The 21,819-nt window shown below is 35.9% G+C and overlaps 1 protein-coding gene across 5 annotated transcripts in view; it reads right to left on the reverse strand.

Annotated features, from left to right (window-relative positions):
* The window catches only part of LOC119508756 (transmembrane and coiled-coil domains protein 1), a 330,776-nt gene that overhangs the window by 49,376 nt on the left and 259,581 nt on the right, over positions 1–21,819 (reverse strand). The window contains exon 1 of one of the 5 annotated variants that reach the window (XM_037802570.1): positions 19,474–19,767. The exons of 3 other annotated variants lie outside the window; for them this stretch is intronic. In XM_037802570.1, coding sequence (XP_037658498.1) covers positions 19,474–19,515 — 42 coding nt within the window. In that variant the 5' untranslated portion in view covers positions 19,516–19,767. Of the gene's footprint in view, positions 1–19,473; positions 19,768–21,819 lie in introns of those variants that run through there. One more of the 5 variants, XM_037802578.1, reaches the window with a different exon arrangement.

The raw sequence follows: 21,819 nt of genomic DNA on the forward strand, positions 1-21,819 counted from the left end.
AGATCTGAGCTAAACTAATAAATAACAGTCACTGTATCTTCCAGCAACTCTTGCATAAGTTAGGATGAGGCAAAGTAGACACTCATGCTCAGAAAAAATATATGAAACAGATTCCAATTTACAGTAGATTAGACAAGATGATTCTGGTAGGGTTTCACAGATCTAATGTGACTCATTTCTCAAACTTATAATAATACACCTATTAAAGATTCAAAAATCAATACTCCAAAAATCTGCTAAAAGCAAAAGTAGATTTTAAAGAGAAAATGTCCTTATTTTTCTTGGGGTCCATAAACATTTTAGGGCTACTTTCTGGAGTTACTTTTTTTTTTCTAATAAAGGCTAATATGTATTAGCAGTAACAAGAAAAAGGCTTCTTCTGACAGAATTCGGTCTGTCAAAGAAAAATATATGAAAGAGAACATAAAAGGGATTTAATCACAGTATAGGCAAAGAGATACAGCACTAACAACCACTTGATACAGAACAGCAATGATAATGAACCCAAGATAAATACCCACCAACGCACAGCTATGAAAATAGACTCCTCATCCTGACTTCCTCCACCTCCATACTTATGTTCTCAGCCTATTACTGTGCCAGTGGTGACAGTAAGAGGGAGAAGCTTTTATTTTTCCTTCTTCACTTAAGGCCATAGGGAAGGCTGAGAGAAGAAAGGGGGTAATTACGATTGTTCAAAAGAGGGAAAGGTTATCTAATTGTTTGTCCATATTTTTTGCTATTGAAATTTCTGGCTTCTGCCTGTTCACGGACATCTGAGAAAACTTGATAATTATCTTTGAAGGTCACAAATGAATGACCAGAAATAATGTTTTCCTTTTTGGCTCTGTTGTTCATTCCCTTTTCATCAAACTGTTTTAGTTATTGCTAAGAGGCAATTCTATATAGCTGACAGAGAAAAGTAAACAAAAAAAAGAAAAAAGAAGAAAACATCACAAGCAACACATTTCTTACCAAAACCCCCTGTCAGGCAGTCTGCTGTTTTTGCTTGCCACAAAGATCATCCTTCATTTGTGCATTGCCAGAGCAAGCTTGGATCGTGAAAACAAATCACAGCCTCTCTTGGCTGTAAGCTCTTTCCATTTGTCCCAGCTTCTAAACTGCAGAGGAGCTGTGGCATAGTCTGTCACGGCTGCACATACTTGGTTTCCAAGAATAACGCTGTAAATGAGGGCAGATACATCCAGTGGGAATGCATCCCCCCACCAAAGAGCCAGCCGCAACGAAGCTTCTAGAAGATCCCTGGACTCCTCACCTTCGCAGCCTCAGAGAAGTGCCCTTCACAGAACAGGCAGGTACAGCCACACCACATCAACATCCGTGCATGGCCAATCCACTGCAATGCCCACCTTAGCCTATGTAGAGTTCTGGTTCTGTCTCCTGCATCAATTCTTAGGCTTTTTACATCTGGGAACTTGGGAAGATTCTGTGCTGAATAAACAGACAGCTTCTGCCAAACAAGCATCCCTCTGTCTGTGTGTGGTGCGCGCATGCGCGCAGTTTGCCTGAGCTGCAGATGGAAATGAATAGTTTGACTCGGAGAACGGAGATCACAGAGAATAGCTGCCCCTCTTCTCCAGCTGTGAGCATCTTTTGTAACAGACAAAAGCATCAAACTGATTGGATTTAAAGCTATGGGACATTAATTTAGCATTCACATTTGTCTTATTTAAAACTAGATAAAGTTTAGAGAAAAGCGTAAAGAAGGTTAAAAAGTAGCTTGCTTCAATAAATACAAAGAAAAAGTAATCTACCCATGTTTTGATAAAGGACTAGAGATTGTTAGACCAGATTTCCATGCTTTCCTAATATTTCTTCTTAGGTTTGTAAAATCACTTAAGTAAAAATTGAGCAAGAGCAAGAAAACTGAGCAAGAACAAGAATATTGATCATGAGACCATAAAATTGTATTCACTATAGACAGAGGGAAAAATACTTAGAAATGAAAAGCACTGAAACTCTCTGAAATCTAAACAGATTAAAACACCAAAATCATAAGCCCAGGCTCAGTCCCTGCAGCATCATGTAACATTTATTTGATACCTACAACACTGCCCTGGTAAAGTCATTTGAGATTTAGGCAAGTCATCAGACCTAAGCTTTATTTTTTTGTTTGTAAAAGCAGTTGTAGGGAATGCATGCAGGAGGAAATTTAAGGATTGAAAATAAAGTGTGGCATGTATAATGGATAATATCTAATGTTAAGTAAAATAAAATGGCTGCCTGCATTGGGCATTACAGGGACTGACCCATTCTGAGAAACGATTTTCCAGAAAACAAAATAGCTGACCTGCAGGGACTTTCCAAGAAAATGAAACAATGGATTGCACTCTACTGAACTGCAGATAAGCAACATCTGGTAATAAACAAGTTTTGGTCCAGGAAAGACAGTTTATCAGAATGGACAAGCATACCATTCTAATCAACATGTATCTGCTATCCATTTTATAGAACTCTCCCTTTGTAAAATGGAAACTTAACTGGGAACATTTCCTCACTTGCTTCTGCATTTGTTCTATATCAGATCCCCTGCTCCACCCTCCCCCTCCAGGTGGAGTACCTTTCCACATGAGGTTTGGATGCTGCCAGATTCATGAATCATAAATTGTTCAAATAAACTCAAGTAAACAGCATCTTGTCTAGTAATTTATTTTAACACTAGTAACATTTCTCTGGGGTTAGTAAGCAGAAAGGAATCAGATATGAAGACAATTTCTTTTCTATGAGTTTGACTCTGTGATAATTTCTGTACTTCTATTTAAGCATGGGGGCTGGGAATAAGCTGAGGGAAAGGCTTTCTCTGACCTTTCAGGGAAGCTTCATATAGCATTTTTTCAATGTAGATCAGATGAAACCTTCTGAATGAAATCCCAGAGCACCTTGGATGAATCCAAAAGAAATGCTGGGTTTGAAATCATGGCCCCAGAAATTCCTCTTCTATTTTTAGAGGAACAAAACTCAGACTTTGAGTCTCTAGAACAAATTAATACAGACTTTTATGACCTCATACAAGTTTCGTCTTCGCTTAAAAATTAGGTTGTCAAGTCACAACACAGTAAATATTTGTTTCTACAAAAACAACAACAAAAAAAAACCCAATCCATAGAGCTAGTCTTAATATTAACTGATGTTTTGCTTAATTCTGTTTATTAGCATTTTCAGTATCTTCTTCTGAGACAATCATGTTCATGTTGAAAACTTTGAAAATACAAGTGGGCATAAAAGAAAGCAAAAACTATTTGTAATCACACCTCCCAAAGAAAACCACAGCATACTGTGATTTCCATTCTTTCAGTTTTTAAAATATGCACAAGCATTTCCTGTTACTTAAAAAACAATAGTTCCTGTGATTTTTGTTTGAAGGATTCTATAATAGAATCTATATTTTTCTCAAAAATCACTTACTAAGTTTCTATAAGAAATAAGTTTTATGTGGGCTTTTAAATACTCATTGAACTCCTAGCCTGTGTTCAGCTTAACAAAAAATCAAGTAAGTTATCATTTTCTTCAAAATTATAGATCTGAATGTTGGAAATTGCTCCTTCTTTCTTGGGCAGGGAGAGTATTTCATCTTTTGTAAGATTAGCATCCATTATAACTCTGTGGTAGACACTGCTAGTACTCATGAGTTATTTCCAGTTCCCCTTTCCTTCTTGGACACATTAAAGACTATATTTTCCAGTCCATTGTAGTTAGGTAGGGCCATGTGACTAGTTCTGGCCAACAGGTTGTTTACGGAAAGAAATGTATCACACTAGGTCAAAGCATTTGATTGTTAATGTGAGGCTCTTTTAAGCTCCCACCGAGATCACTGAAGTGTACGAGACAAGTGTCACAAATGAAAAATTCTTTGACTGATGAGCCACCATATTGAGGACAGCTGCCCTGGAGAGTTACTGGGCCTAAAGCAGAACTTGTATGTGAGAAATGTTCATTGTATATATGTATGACAGTCATGACTTTACCTTAATAAAGAATCTTTTAACAGTTTTTGGAGGTTCTGCTGAGATGCCAGTTGATTCACCTGACAACGCCAAGGTCTCCCAGAGTAAATCCCAAGTGGCAACAGAACTTTAATTTTGCTGAATTCCCTCATTTTTTTTTTTTTCTATACTGACTTTGTTTTTGTTTCTGGTTTAAACACAGTTGATAGTTATTCCTCAGTGAAAGCTGCAATGATTGAGAATTTAGTTTATAATTAGACTATTTAGTGGTCTTGTAGAAGGGTGATGGATATCCACTCTATTGCGTAAGAAAAAAAAAGAATTCTGTTTGTTAGAGACTTTTTTTGTTCATTTCTCCATTTTGAGCTTGACTCAATTAAGAATTTTGTACCTACTGTGAAGAACAGCTAATGAGATCTGGACCGGTGATTTTTGTGTTTACTTTTGGCCCAGGGCTGAAGTTGTAGAACTGATGCTATAAGCTCTCTATGTGTCTGTGTCTGTAATTCAGAAAGACCTTGGCCTCTTGCTGTATGAGTATGAAATGTTTTTCTACCTTTAGAAAAAAGGTACAAAGATTGACAAAACTTAGAGAATGAGTTTGATTTGCCTTGGATTATACTACTGGAATCTGGAAAACAAGCCAGGAAATAGGTTTAAAATATGTTAAAATTTTGGCAAAGTTCAAAAACTGATGGGCTTGCTACCTTGGTTTTCTGATTAATGGCTTCATCTGTAATGGGAAAGGTTATTTGTTATCTTCAGTATAATCTTCCTAGACAGCACAATAATCTTCTTGTGTATAGATTAGATTATAATGTCTCTTTAATTAAAGCAGCTCTGTTCTGATTGGCTTTATAGACTTAAATAAGCCCTTCTGTATCAAATATTCCTAAAATTCACATAAAATAAGGAAAATGAACTTCTAATACTTTAAATATACTAGACAAAGAAAAAGAAATCCTTCTTACAGAAACTATCAGTTCAGAAACATTTTACAAATTCAAGTTCACAGTTAAGGTAAATACTTGGCAAATCAAACAAATTTTGTCAGTTAAGTATAAAACAAAAGCATAAATTTTATTTTACTTGGGTTTGTTTTCTCACGTGGAAATCTGAACTTCTTAAATTTACTTATACAGGTTGACTGATGGAATAAGCTATTATTAGTCTTTCTACATAATGTTTAATATTTTAAAAAGTGAAAATATGCATTCATCTAAACTGAGTCATAATTCCGATCAACTTTTTCTATCAACAGCAATTTTGTGTCAGTTAATATCTCCAAGATGTTACGATAATTTAAAACCTTGGACTAATGTTAAATGGAGCTAATTAATGAATAATTCTTGGATGTCTAGATAATTTCCAAGCAAAATAGAAACTGAAACATTGATTATTATGCCTAATTTTATATAATTTTGCTTCTTATTTGTAAATATACTATTAGAGTGACAATATATTTGGTTTCTGTCAATAAATTGGGTTCATTTTTGCCACTTTAAAAAGATGTAAAAGAAATGTTTGTGTCTGTAGAAAAAAGTTTGTGTGTATTCATGAGCTTTAGTAACATGCTAAAAATGCTTGTGTGTGACAGTTCTTACTATCTACCCCCCTCTATTCAGTTTTCTCTTTGAAACAGAAGTTATACCCGATATAGGTGGTTGGAACCAGGAGTTAAATAGTGACAGAGAATACACATACAATGTGTAAATTCTTTTGTTTTTCACAGAAAAGTGCACTTTTGTCCCAAAAATCAAGTGGCAGTTTGTTCCAGAATATGAAAGACTGACAAAACTTAGAGAATGAGTTTGATTTGCCTTGGATTATACTACTGGAATCTGGAAAACAAGCCAGGAAATAGGTTTAAAATACGTTAAAATTTTGGTAAAGTTCAAAAATCGATGGGCTTGCTACCTTGGTTTTCTGATTAATGGCTTCATCTGTAATGGGAAAGGTTATTTGTTATCTTCAGTATAATTTTCCTAGACAGCACAATAATCTTCTTGTGTTATGTTGGATTTATTATATTCTTTGATGTTTAAAAAATAAAATAACCAAACAAAAAATCACAAAGAACAAAAGTTCTTGTGAAAAAGCCAAAGCTCTTTACTCTTGTGTTCCCTTACATGTTTATATTAAAAATGATTTATTGTCATTTTGATTAAAAAGCCAAGTATTGTTTCTCAGGCACTTACAATCCTATCTTAATCAAGTGCCCAAATCTCCACTGACAACTCTTTTGATTTTTCTTTCCCAAGACTGGATCCTAAATACAGAAAAAATAAAACTTTCACTTTTACACCTAAAACCATCTGAGATGTCCCAGAGTGTGCATGAAAAAAATTCATCAAGATTTTTTTCTTTTACATTAAAAGAGATGCTAGAAATAACTAGGTTTGTTGATGTGTTCCATACTTCTTAATCAGATCCATGGCTTCCCTTGGATAAGTGTGATTAGGAAAAATATCACTTTTCATGCTGTACTCTATGAAACATCAGAATCACATAAGCCATGTCTTGAAAATCCTTACTTGGTTATCTATTGGTTCCAAATCTTGATGAACAGCACACTACATTGGGGCTGTTAGGTGTGAAAAATAAACACGTTTTTCACATTCCCAGAATATATGAAAATTTCTATAACAAAAAAAAAAAAGGCATCTGATGAGCTATTTTGAGTTGATATAGGAAGAATAAAGATTTATCTAAATTTTTTTCTTGCTGAAATATTACTAGCTATAGCTGGCTTGAAAAAAAGAGGGGTGGGAGAGATACAAAGCTACTACATTTTTAAACAACCTGGCTACATTTTTCTTTGTTATTTAATTTTCCATTAAACTGTCTAGTGATTTGGTCCCAGATTTTCTTACAATAATAGAAATGATAATTTTTAAGTTTCATAAAGATTTTAATTTTTAGTCACATGACTACTCTTTTAGTTTTATATATACTAAAGAGCTACAACCAAGAAAGAGTAGCAAGGTGAAGGCAGATACAATAGATACTAACTGGCTACTTACAGAAACAAAACTCTTTCCAAACTTAAGGTCTGTTACCAAAAAGCAACCAAATGACCAATTTTTCATCATCCCTGCCCATACCATCTCTTGCAGTATTCTATTGTTTGACATCACTAAGCTTAAGACAACAGGCTTTACTATATTTAGGATGGGGCTGGGAGGTTGCTAGACTAAATAAGGAAACCTGAAAGGGGTCTTTGTTTGCCACTAAAAAGTTGTGTGATTTGGGGCAAGAGAGTTGATCTCTATGGGTTTCCTCATCTGTATAATGAAGCAGATGGACCAATGACAACAAACTTTAAGACAACTACCACTGTTTATGATTCAATGAATGGCTTTATGATTAGAAAGCCTGACAAAGAATTAGAGATCACTGAAATAAAAAGAGATCCTGGAATCAGAAGACCTTGACCTGAATCTAGGTCCACCATTTTACTGGCCAAGCAACTTTTAAAGCTTTCAAGTAGAAGTAATAATGTCACTTGCCTCACCCAGTTGTCAGGAGAATTAAGTCTGAAAATGCTTTGAAAACTGTAAACCATTTAAATTTATTATAGTTTATTTTATTACTTTAAATTTCTATTGAGATTTTAATTCAAAGATCTGTAAGACTACAGGGGAAAAAACAGCACTTAATTTTAGTTCTCATGCTATTGTAGCATTGCTAATGTTAAACAGAATTCTAAGGGGAGCAAAAAAATCCTTCTCCAATTTTGAGGTGAAATCCAGTGACAACTAAAAGTTTGATTCATGGGGCTTAAAATGAATTATGGTTTGGTACCTAAGAACTACAACTGGAACTTGTGACATTGTGAGGTTGGAGATGGGAAATAAGAGAAAGCATCAAAAGGATAGCTGAAGAGAAAAGATGCTGAAGAGAGATAGTGAAAAGATAAGCATAGTATTTAGCTATGAACACCAGGTCAGAGTATATACTTAATAACTACTGCTGAATGAATGAATGAATAAAAAAGTGAATCTTTGGGATTAAAGTTCAGGAGAAAAGATCAAGAAAAATTTTACTCTGTTACAGTTTAGATGATTTCAGAGTTAATATTCACTTGCCTCCCATTTCTTCTTGAAGCATTCTTTGGTAGTTTTAAGCTTAGGGGGTCAAAAGCTTGGAGAAGAGAGTTGAGAAACCAGAGGGAAGATTATTGAAACATGAAATAGAGTAGTGGCAGAAGAAGTGTAAAAGAGAAAGGCCTAGTGATTCTTCTGAAGAAAGAATTAATAGGATTTGTTGACCATACATTGGATGTGAGGGAAAAAAATGAATCAAAGATGAGGCCCAAGTTTCCAGCCTAAGAGAATGATGATGTAATTCAATTAGTGAAGATGAAAAGCAGAGTGAGTTTTGGGAAAGAAAACTATTAATTCAAATGTAGACATTTTAAATTGGGGTAAGAGCAAAAGTAGTCACTTAAAAATGTCTAGAAAGAAAGGAAAGAAGCTGAAATTTTGATCTAAAGAAAAAGATCTACCAGGGATTCATCTATCTATAACTAGTGTCAATATTTAAGGTAAGATGACATAAATAATGAAACCATAAATTCACATGCTCTTTGGCCCAGAATTTGTGTTTACATTAAATAGGAATAGTATGGAGAAAGGAACAAGTCTGCTGAGGACAAAGCAACTAACTTCTGACTTCCAAACTCACATCAGACTTATAGTAAAATCACAAGAATTGAATGAAAATCTGCACTGACCTGAAAAATAGCATAAATACAAGCAAACAAAGATTCACTGTTGAAGTTGGAGCTAGGAACCAACTCACTCATAAAGATCAACTGAACTGGATCACTGTATATACAATAGGTTGAAAACTGTTCATTTAGTTGCTCCAGAAATTTAAGTGATGACATCTGGACTGTATGTTTCACAGGAGGAAAAGAGCCTGTGGTGGTAACGATTCTAACCATAAAGGAGAAAAGGAAGAAGATAAGGAAGATAATATGACACTTTCTACTGGGATCTCTAATAACGATTAATAACGAGAATTAATGTGTCTTCAGATTTTGATTTAGATGTCAACGTTTCCTTAAAGGAAAACGTTCCTAGCTGTAAAAGAGGTAAAAAAGAGTGCTGTGCAAAGGGCCTCAGGGTACTAGGGGCGTTATTGCTACTCCTGATACTGTATCCTTACTTTCCAGTGAAGGAGGAGGAGGAGGAGGAAAGGAAAGGAAGAAGGAAATGGGATATATCTGGGGACTCTGGTCCCAACCAGAGGTTATTCTTTGCACACTGGCCATTATAGCATCCAAAGTCCTATCCTCTAAATGTTGGCATCACCCTGCCCGCCCCAAGTCTTTGTGACAACCCAAAACACCACCACCCCTAACCCTGCACATTTCCAGAAGCCTTGTGGGGAGGTGATAACTCTTTGGACATCTGAACTGCTGGCTGAATTTTACAATTCAAGAGTTTTCCCAAAACATGGTTCATTCTTTAAATATCCATAAGCCTTCAAATCCTGGTTTTACTGGTCAGAATTCAACAATTGATGCCATGTTCCCTGGTTTGATTTCCTTAGGCTCAACCTAACTGAAATACCTTTAAGAAAATCCAAAAATATAAAACTAAAATGACTTGTCCCAGAGAAGAAGAGATAGGAAAGCCTGTTCTGAAGTTTCTGCAGTCCATTAGAATATACAGACTTACTATTAGCTTCAAATGCGTAAATTAACATAGATCTCTTGAAAGTGAAATTAGAATCCATGGCCAAAGGCCAACAATCTGTAGTCCTACTGAAACTACTGATAAAATAAGGCTCCCTAAAAGTCATGAAAGATCAAGTCACTTCTAATAGTAACAAACAAACAAAAAGGAGATAGACATGGAGGACTGGGAATGGTGGAAATGGGGCAAAATCAGATTTAAAACTTGATGATGTATTCTTGACCAGAAGGGGGATGAGAAATGAAATGAAATAAAGCTTCAATGGCTGAGAGATTTCAAATGGAGTCTAGAGGTCACTCTGGTGGACATTCTTACGCACTATATAGATAACACTCTTTAGGTTTTAATGTATTGGAATAGCTAGAAGTAAATACCTGAAACCACCAAACTCCAACCCAATAGCATTGACTCTTGAAGACGATTGTATAATGATGTAGCTTACAAGGGGCGACAGCGTGATTGTGAAAACCCTGTGGCTCGCACTCCCTTTATCCAGTGTATGGACAGACGAGCAGAAAAATGGGGACAAAAACTAAATGAAAAATAGGGTGGGGGGGATGATTTGGGTGTTCTTTTCTACTTTTATTTTTCATTCTGATTCTGATTCTTTCTGATATAAGGAAAATGTTCAAAAAAAGATTGGGGTGATGAATGCACAGCTATAGGATGGTACTGTGAACAGATGATTGTACACCATGGATGACTGTATGGTATGTGAATATATCTCAATAAAACTGAATTGGAAAAAAAAAAACAACTTGACGATATAAAAGCATTTCCCATGTGTATTGCTGTCATGTTTACATCTCAGCTCCCATAAAGGTCAGTGAACTCCTCTAGGGAGGTCATGGCCCTATATTCACTTCTGGTTCTCCAGCCCCAGACAGACAGTATGAGCTCAACGAATGTCTGTGAATGAATCAGTAAGAAATAAAAACATACATCATATCACCTCAAATACATACTTATATTAAGCCCATAGTTAGTTGTGGCAGGTTTCTGAATTGGAATCTCTAGGTTTTTTTTTGTATTCAGTGTTTTACAGAGCTACCTGACTGCTAGGCAGTTTCTGTCAGTAATCTTTAGAAAGAGTTTCTAACAGAGATTCGATAATGGCATAAAAAGTGGAGGTTAAAAAAAAAAATCACCTAACTCAAATTAGTTGCAAGGGACCTTAAGGAATAGTCCACCCCATGATTAAGTGAAATTTATTAGAAATATGTGTGTGTGTGTGTGTGGAATCATTCAAAAGTAAAATTAGGAGACAGAAATTTCTCATATAAAGCTAAGAAGATAAAAATGTGGAAGGCCTCTGTTTTCAAGCCATTATGTAGAAAGACAATATGGAAGTGTGTCTAGTTTTTCCCTGTTTGGCAGCCACTCAGGAAATAAACATTTCCATCTTTCCATGAATATGGTCTGACAAAATTACTGTTATCTCTTTATAATTTGATAATTAATTTGAAGACACATAAAGTTAAAATTGAGATGATGGGTAAGGCTTTATAGGGTATTACAAAATTTGTAGATCTAGGGGTTTGACTGTAGGGGTTGAAAGGGAAAAGCCCTAATTAAAGTTCCTACTAACTGAGATAATGCTTTGTCCTGAGGGAGAAAATGTAATAAGACTAATTTGCCTGCGATCAATTGATAACAAACGCTATTTCAATGTCTTTTTGTAAACAAAACTGGAATGGGGATACTGGTAGAGGCATTTTACTTATTATTGTCAAGTACTAGGAACTGTGTTTTCTCTCAGGGTATTTTATTTTGTTATTACATTAACAAAATATTTTCTGATACAATATCCTAATATTGAGGTAATATTAATAATGCTTCATTCCTAGAATTTTAAATTACTACGACATCCTAATTCTTAAAATGCATTGCATTATAAGAGCTTTGTCTAATTTAGATTAATTAAGGTCCCACTAGGCACAGACTTTTTGTTGCAGTATCTAAATCACTTTCTTAACAGTTAGAGATTTGCGGGAGAATTTAGTCACAGCATTTAATTTAGTCCCTTTGTTTACTTCTCTTTAACTGAAAATGGTGTTAAAAATAGTTGCCCTTTCCATAAATCACATAAATGTGGTAGAGCTGAATTCACATAATGTGATGACCTCTGCTTTTCATTTGAGAATATCACTGGATTCCAATTCTCCTGTCCAAAGTTTTAATTATTCCTTTGGACTTTTTGACATCTTTGAAGCTGATTAATCATGGTAATGTCTTTAGCCAAGGAATTAATGAAGAGATTGAACAGGACACAGAACGTCTTAAAGCACAGCATCAGAGCTCTTGTTCTAGGCTGACATTTATCCAAATTAGTACTCTTTTCACTCATTCATTCACTCACTCAGTTATGAATTCAACACTTATTATTTTTCCTTGAAGAAATCATGAAAGACTGTTAAATGCACTATTGAAATCCAAATACCCTACGTCTTCAGCAACTCTCTGATCTATTACAGTAATCCTATCAAAAAGGGAAACGAGTTTAGTCTGAGATGATTTAAACTCAGAAAATCTGTTTAATACCCTAGTGATGAGAGGGGTTACTTTATAAAGTACTTATTTATGTACTCCTAATTCCTGGTCTTTAATGATAATGATTAAATGCTAAGTATATCGAAAATGTGTCTGTTTTTCAAAGAATTAACACTACCCCGAAAAGACCTTTCCATGTCTAATATTTAAAATTTTTACTGTGGTGTGTTTTACACACACACACACACACACACACACAGATCATAAAATTTGTCATCTTAGCCATTAAATGTGTGATTCAGTGGTATTAATTACATTTACAATGTTGTGCTACCATCTACACCACACATTACCAAAATTTTTCCTTCACCCCAAACAGAATCTCTGTACCCATTAAGCAATAATACCCCATCTCCCAAGCCCCTCACAAGCTCTAACCTACTTTCTGTCTCCATGAATTTGCCTATTTTAGATACTTTATATAAGTGGCATCATAAAATATTTTCCTTGTAGGTCTGGCTTATTTCACTTAGCATATTTTCAAGGTTCAACCATGTTGTAGCATGGACCAGAAACCATTTACCCTTTTATGGCTCAACAATATTTCATTGTCTAGATATACTATATTTTGTTTACCCATTCATCTGTTGAAGGACACAAGTTGTTTCTACCTTTTGGCTATTGTGAATAATGCTGCTGTGAATACTGATGTACAAGTGTCTGTTTGAGTCCCTGTTTTCCATTATTTGGGGTACATACCTAGGAGGTGAATTGCCAGTTATGTGGTAATTCTGTTTACCCTTTTGAGCAAATACCCAACTGTTTTCCACATTCCCACTCCATATCTAATTTCTCTTTTTTTAATATTTGGGAGAATTTTATTAACATTGAGAGAAATTTAAAAATACAACTTTACAATGATATCTAATAAATATGTACAAGGCCAAGAGAATACTCCCTATAATGATTTCCACTGAAACATTTCCAAAGTCAACAACTCTTGTCCCTGGACAGAGAACTGCTAAAAGATGCAGTCCTTTACAGTTTCTCCCAATTCCAGCAATTGCACACCAAATACAAATTAACTTCATAGCTTCCTATTGACATGTTTGTTTACTGCTGCATGCTGAGACTGTTTCTTAAAAATTTTTTAATTTTGCTTAACTAAAATAGGTAGTATCTGTGTGTCCACCCCCAACATTATCTGGGGTTCACCATTTGTACAACCACCTCAGCTAGGGAAGTGCTGATTTCACCAGACACAGCTGCTCCCTGCATCTTTTTCCTCCTTAGGCCTTCTTCGGGCAATTCCAACTCAAGCGAGGCTGGAGACCGAGTCTTCTCTGGTATCGGGATCTCATTCCCAGTCATTCTCAGAGGAGGAGACCAGAAGGTCCTCACAGAGGATACTCAATGGGCCATGGGGACAGGATTCCTCAGACACTTCTAAGAACTGAGTGCTCTGACCAGGAGGCTTAGATTTCCCAGGAGAATGAGAGATGGGGGCTGTTCTGAACCTGGAAGTCCACCATTCATCTCCAATCTTTTAACATTAATAAGAAACTGAACTTAAGCATTATAATTTAACCTTAAGACTTTTAGTGTTTTAGAAACTTTAGACCATCAAGGGTTTAATATCATTTATTTTTTTTTTAGTTATTCCAGGATCCTGAGGTTTGAGTTTTCTTTTACTATGCAAAGAGTGTCTGAAAAGCAGACTCATAAAATCCACATAAAATAAAAATGTCTTCTATTTGGACACCACTTGAACTTTTCTGCTATTGGCCTTTCTAGTCTCTGCTGAGAACTGTCAACAAATATGTATTGAGCTCCATTTGTATTTTTTGGCTTCAGACTCTTTTTAACCTTAGAAGACTGAGACTCTTAAGCAGAAAGGCAAAGCAGCATAGCAACAATAACACACACTAGTAAGCACAGAATGAGAACTGAGGACAATGCCTTTCTTAGGGATAAGGCTTTCATCTTGACCCACATTTCTAGTGGATGGAGGAAAAAAAACTTAAATACTAAAAAGATCTGCTTTCAGGTTAGAGACCTCTGCATCTGGTTTTGGGACACTTGAATTATCTTGTGACTTTTGCAAGGCAGCTATTATCCCATTTTAAATACGAGGAATCTGAAGTTCATGAGAAGTTTGGATTCTTTAAAGACTGAGGGCTAGTGAGAAATAAAGCTAAATCTGGAACTTAAATATTCTTAATCCAAGTCTACTGTTTTGATGATTATAATATATATTCTCCCATGACCAATCTTCAGTAGTCAATCAATAACAACAACCAATACAACACACTCTCAGCCTTACTCTAATTACAAATATATCAACTATGTGATGGCAATGGGCTTTACAGAGGCACAGACTATATAAAGGTCAACAATTACTGAAACATGAAGATATAGAATCTTAACGAGAAATGCTCTCTGTACAAAGCAAAAAGTCTAAAGTTTTTGTAGCCTAAGTCCTTCTCATCCTGACATTTCAAGAAATCTATATTCTCAGTCACTGATCCTCAGTTCTGATCCATATCTATATTTAGTTCTAGGCAGACAGAATCATATGCTATTGAAGGACCATTCCGTCTATGTCAAAGTTTATTTAATTCTTACACATATGTGTTAGAAATTAATCAATTTTAACAAAAACAATTTACATGAATTCCATCATTTACTAGTACACATCTACATCATTCGGTAACACCCATTTCATGGTACATTTTTACTAATTTCAAGTCACAATTTATTAACTGGTAGGACCATGGAGATTTATCTTGTGCAATAATAAGTTAAGGTAGACTACTCCCCCTTGAGGAGGATTTTATGTATCTGCAAAATAATATCTAAATTAAAGATTTACAAAGGGAATAATGCTTATAACATTGGACTAAATCTCCTAAACTCCGGATTCATATAACCAATTATCCATTTGACACCCCACTTACATGGCTAATGGACATCTCAAACTGAACTCTTGCACTTCCCCACAAAACTTGCCTCAACAACACAGTTTGCATCTCAGTTAATGATAATTCCATCCCTCCATCTAGTCAGGTTAAAATGCTAGTAGTCTTCAATTTCTCTCATTCATACCCCACCTTCAATCCACCAGAAAATACGGTTGGCTCTATTTTCAAAATATATCCAATATCTGACCATGTCTCATCACTTTCACTTCTACTATTTTGGTTTGATCAATGACTGGATTACTACAATAGCCTCTTCACTGGTCACTCTTAACTTCTGTACAATCTATTCTCAATACTACAGCCAGAGTGACTTTCTAAAAACCCAAGTCAAATCATGTCACTCCTCTGTTTAAAGTTCATCAATGAATTCCCTTTTCACTCAAAGCAAAAGCCAGTCCTTAAAATGGCCTTCAAGGTCATACCTGGTATGACCCTCTGTGTGGTAGATCAATGGCCGCAAATTCATCCAACCCTTCCCTTTGCCTTATGATGTCATGACTCCTCCCATCAAGGAGAATCTAATTTTCCACCCCTTAAAACTGGGCTTGGCCATGGATTTATTGTGGCCAATGAAACATGACACAAGCAGAGGTATGAAAAGTGTTTGTGCACTGTGGCTCTCTTACTGCACTGAGACTGCCAGCAGGCTCTACATTTCAGTTAATGACAACTCTATTCTTACAGCTGTGCTGGGTAAAATCCTTGTACCACATGGAGAGTGATTATAGCAAAAAAACAGTACCAACTGCAAGGCATGTGAATGAGGGAGGCCATTGTTGACTACCCAACAACTACAGCCATATGAATGACCCTGGGCAAGATTACCATAAGAACCATCCAACTGAACCCAGCCCAAATGGCTGACCCACAGAATTGTGAACAAATGAAATAGTTGCTTTAAGCCATTAAATTTAGGGGCGGTTTATTACACAGCAATAGATAACTGAGACATTCTATTACATCTTTGACACTTCAATTTCTACCACTCCTCTCCCCTCCCCCTATTCTTGCTCTAATCACACTTATCTTCTTTCTATTCCTTCTATACATCAGGAAGACTCCTGTCTTAGGTCTTTGTTCTGGCTGTACCCCTCTACCTTAATGTTCTTTCCTCAGACAGTTATATGGCAAACTCCCTCATTTCTTTCAAGCCTTGCTTAAGCGCCACTTTTCAATGAGGCTTACATTGACCATCCTGTTACAAATGCTAATCTATTTCCCCAAACACTCCCAACTGTCCCACCTTTGCTGCATTGTTTTTACATCCCTGCCACTCTCTAACATGCCCTATAACTTCATTATTACATTTACTATTTATTGTCACCTCCCCAAAATAGAAAGTAAGCTGCATGAAGGCAGGGGATTTGTCTGTTTTGTTCACTGATGAACCCCAAGCTCATTCCAAAGCTCTAAAAAATTTTCTGGCACATAGCATGCTCTCAATAAATGTCTGTTGAATGAATAAAGGATTGGTTGATACCATTCCGTGTTTCTCAAAGGATATACTGGACTTGGCATTTAATAATTTCACATACCAATAAAAATAATCTATGACAAATGTTTCTAAGCTTTAAGTCAGAGTTCTTGACCTTTTTCCCTCCAGCAGCCTTAGGATTATACTCTTCAGCTCACTAATTTTAAAGAGGAGAAGGAAGGCATTTTGAGCACTGGGAGGAGGGAAACACTGTTTTGGAGAACGCAACCCCCTTCTCCTGCAGTGTTGTATACTTCTCATCCACCATTAAAAATTATTACTCTAGTGATTTCTTTCGAGTAGTACTTAATTTTTAAAAAAATTCTAAAATTACAAAATAATGTGGGCAGACCTCTGTATTGTTCTGATGGGGGTTTGTCCTTTAATGGCACTATGAGACCTTTATATGAAATGATGAGATTTAGGTCCAGCAGCAGTTTGAAGGTTTAGATGTGAGGAGAATTTTATTAAATTCCTGAAAAGTTCACCCCTTCATATAGTGACAGCCCAATGTAAACAACACTTGTTTGAAAGGTAAAGTATGTAGAGACGACCATGTGATTACACATGTATGTTCTAAATTGCCAATATAAATTCTGGGCATTTGTACAGAAAATGAAGGCAAGGTCAACATTATCAAGGAAGTGCCTGGAATGTTTGCATTACTTACATGACATTAATATAAATACACAGCTGTATGGTGGGTGCTGCAGGGTTATTGAGATCGGAAAAGGAGAATTATTATCTTTAGAACTGGTCAACACCTGGGGATATTATCATTTTATATAAGGTATACCTTGGAGATACTGTGGGTTTGGTTCCAGATCACCCCAATAAAGTGAATATCATAATAAAGTGACAAAAATTAATGAATTTTTGGTTTCTCAGTGCATATAAAAGTTATGTTTACACTATACTGCAGTCTATTAAGTGTGCAATAGGCATTAAGTCTAAAAAACAATGTAAGTATCTTAATTAAAATGTGATAGAGACATGAAGTGAGCACACGCTATTGGAAAAACGGTGCCGATAGATTTGCTCAATCAAGGATTGCCAAAAACCTTCAACTTGTAAAAGAAACACAATATCTGCAAAGCACAATAAAAAATGCATTATGACTGCATTGAAATATAGGTAAGAGTTAAAAAAAGATGGGTTTTATGATGCCCCACTTTTCTAAAACTCTTCACTTATTTCCTGGAGTCATATACTTTTTCCTGTTGAATCTTTCTTCAAAATGTTCATTCCGTAGTTTAGAATGAACTTTTTACAAAGTTTGTTGCAATCTCATGCAAGAAGGTGATATATGAACTCAATCTATAGCAGTTTGATATATCCAGATAGTCGAATTAAGAATTTCAGATTCTTGGGGGCAAGTACCTGATTTCAGAACGTTTTAATGAGAGTTTCAGTGAGAGTATTTCAGTTTACCAGAGTTGATGATTAGTTTGAGTAAACATGAGAGGCACGGATAGGGAAGCAGGGAAACAGTTTAATCTACAACTGTTCATTCAGTTACTAACTATATATTTTTAGTAACCTTTTTCTACTCTTATGAATTAATGCAATTACTGGAGAAATCAGCTCAACTCATAATGTTTAAGTACGTTTTATGTCCCTCCCCCAACTCTGGACTGCTGATAATGGGGAGAAAAGAGTTAACCTCTGTTCTATTACTAGTCTCCACCACCCTACCTTTTCAGGGATCTCCTGACCACACCATTCAACCTGGGCTAGGATTCTTAATAAAATATAGATAAGTAAATTGACCTCTTATAACCTCAGAACAAACAGAGATGTACCAGGGCTTTTGAATCCAAGATACAGAACAATCCACAGAAGACAGTACAGATCAGAGGCACAAATCTGTTAATAAAGTTGGCATTTAAATTATAAACCATAAGGTGTAAGAGCATAATTTAATGTCAAACTTCAGAGTGAAAAATCTGTTTGGATCTTAAATCCAGCTGCCTAACAGCCAACAATATTAATGCACATTAACTTTAGGATTAGGCAAAAATATACAGAAGCTGCTTAGTTTCAACATTTACTTCTTAGAAAATATCTATGTATCATTTATAAAACAAACTAAACAAAACCATGGTAAAATCAAAACATAGGCCAAGTGTTGTCCTCAAGACAATGGATGAAATCTGAAAATGGTGGTTCTGTTGCATAAAGCTGGATCATCTTCCTATTCAGTTGTATCTCAAGGGTCTGTTTTGCTGGTCTAGAGACACACACTTAGCACTAAGATATGTGACTATTACTTTACAATTCAGAAAATCATCAAGTCCTTGGGAAAAATACATTGAAAAAAGTAGCTGAGTGATAAGAACCTTTTTTTAATGGAAGAAATATTTCAAATGGCTCTAACTCAAATTCCTATTTGTCATGCATGTCTGGCATCTTCAAATTTAACCCAAGCTTTTCCAAGCTGCCAAAAGTGAAGGAAACTCTTACTGAAGGAAACATTATTTTCTGATAACCACTTAGCCTGAGAAAGTGAGGATGGCATTTACTCTGCATTGAAGCAGCCCATCACTCGGGAGAGTTGGGCCACTCCAGGACGATCTGAGCATGCCCACACAGGCCCAAGCACTCTGTGCCTTCTACCCAAATAGCTACCGGTAAAATGAAAAACCAGGAAACACATAACATATTTTTCAATTATTGCAACACCACACAAGTCAGTCCTAAAACAACAAATGCCCATGGCTGAATTTATTTCTGAAAAAAATGCTAGGTTTTAACAGCTCAGACTATTTCCTATGTTTGTCTATTTAACCAGGCCCCTCTTAAAGCTGCAGAACTGTAAGATTGAGGAAAAGATTTTTAAAAACAAGACAGATACACACACATATACAACATACGGTTTCCGAGGAGAGTGAGGGTTCCATGCTTGTGAGAGAGGAGGAGGAATATGCCGAATAACCCTCTGGTTTCTCCCAGATTTGAACATGCTGTACTGTGGCATGAGGTCAGCAGAGACTGACTCCAGCCCTGTGAGGCTGAATTCTCCCCTGACAAAGCAGTATCACTGTAATATGAAGCAAGAGGATTCAGGGCATGTTGGCAGCTGCACAGAGTGGCTGTTCTAGAAAGTAATGGCAATTCCAAAACAAGAGATCTATGCTGTCACATGAAATAATCTTCAGCCCAGTTAAGCAATGAGCACCCAAAATACTTTTAATCCCAAATAACAGGCAGCTCGAAATACAGAAAAGGTAGGAAAGAGCTTTTCTCCTTGAATCTATCAGTGTCTGGAGAAAATGAACAGGAAGCAGAAAATTTTAATAAGAACCAATTGGTTAATTTGATCTGTCTTCCAAATAATATGCTGAATCTAATTGGAGATAAGGCACAACCTTTTGCTCCTGAACACTGTGACCTAGTTGAGGAGCCTCAAACCTCTGTAATTTTACTATGGGGCAGGGAGAATATTCTGAAAACTTATTTTTGGTAATGGATATAGCCAGAACTGAGGTATGGTAAATAACCTAATTTCTCATACCTACCCAAGAGGCAGAGTTTTCTACAATCTTTAATGTACATTATTTCTCTTTAGGTCACTGAGAATGTACACAAGTGCACTCTTAGAATTTCTTCCCTGAAATAAGGGAATAACTAAGAGTTCTTATACAGGAAAATGAGCCAGAACATGGAATTTCTGTCAAGCGAAAACACAGGGCAAAGTGGATGTCACATGACATTTTATAGTCTCCTTTATGTTATGTAAGTTCTACTCTAGATCAAAAGTGATCCAATAGCTTTTTTTAATCTGCAAATTTTATTGATATATTTTCACATACCATATATTCCATCCAAAGTATATTATCACCGTCTCAGTGTCATCACCTAGTTGTACAATCATCATCACACTCAATTTTAGACCATTTTCATTGCTCCAAAAAGAAATATATCAGATAGACATAAAAAAAGAAAATCCAAAACACCCCATATCCCTTAATCCCCCATATTACTGACTCCTAACATCTGCATGGTACACCTGCCACCACTGATGAAAGAACATTAAGATTTTACTGTTAACCATAGTCCACAGCCTGCAAGAGGTAATTTTCCCCCATAAACCACTTTAGATCCAATAACTTTTTAACAAATAAAATTCAGTGAGGAAACAGCAGTAAGCACAGGGCGACATACACTAAACAAAAATTAAAAAAAAAAAAAAAAAAAAAAGAAAGAAAAAAAACCAGGAAGTTAAAATCTGTAAAGATAAAACTATTCTTCAATAGTTCAGTATTAGCACAGACAGGATTCAGTTAGAATTTTAAATAAGTTGAAGATTTATTGTACGTCACACATAGGATACTTGTACAAAAAAGACCAAATATCCAGGTACGTCACACAAGGATCTTGATGGCCAGGTCCCTGCCTATTTTCCCCATTCCATTTCTCCTGTGTTCCAGTCACTGAACTACCTATTATTCCCATTTTACAGGCAAATAAATATAATAATAAAGAGGTTAAGTAACTTGCTCAGAGTCACATCATGGCTAAGGGGCAGGGTTGGTATTTAAAGCCACACAGCTAAGCTCTGAATCCATACTCTCATTTACTATGTTTTGAGTTTAGGGTAAGAGCTCTATCTTGAAGGAATCAGAGAAGACAGAGCATGAAAACCTACAAAAATGCTCAGAAAAAAGACATCACTATGGGTTGGACAAAAGCTTCAAAGGAAGAGTTGTTCATTCAAAAATATTCAAGCCACTGTTCTGGGTTCTTAAGATACAGCACAGAACAAACAGTTTATGTCCTAATTCTAGCTGGGAAAGACAATTAACAAATATAATAAAAGCACAATATATCCATTGATGATAAATGCTATGATGATAAACAGAGCAGAATAAAGGGGATAAAGAATGATGGGTCTTCTCTGATAAAATAACATCTGAGTAGAGAGCTGAATGAAATGAAGAAATAAGCTTTGTAGATATGTAGGGGAGAGTGTTCCAGACAGAGAGCAAGTGCAAGCAAGGGTCCTGAGATAGGAATGTGCCTGGTGTTTACAAGGAACACCAAGGAAGCTGAGTGAATGAGTGAACAGGATGGGGGACTGGGGGTGGGGGATAGGAAACATGGTCAGAGAGGCTTAGTGGAAGAAAGCAATGTCAGATGGTGTGGGTCACTGTAGGCTGCCGTGAGGAAGTCACTTGAAGTTCTGAGCAGAGTACAGATAGGAT

The sequence above is a fragment of the Choloepus didactylus genome, chromosome 1 (assembly GCF_015220235.1).
Source record: "Choloepus didactylus isolate mChoDid1 chromosome 1, mChoDid1.pri, whole genome shotgun sequence".
NCBI lineage: Eukaryota > Metazoa > Chordata > Mammalia > Pilosa > Megalonychidae > Choloepus > Choloepus didactylus.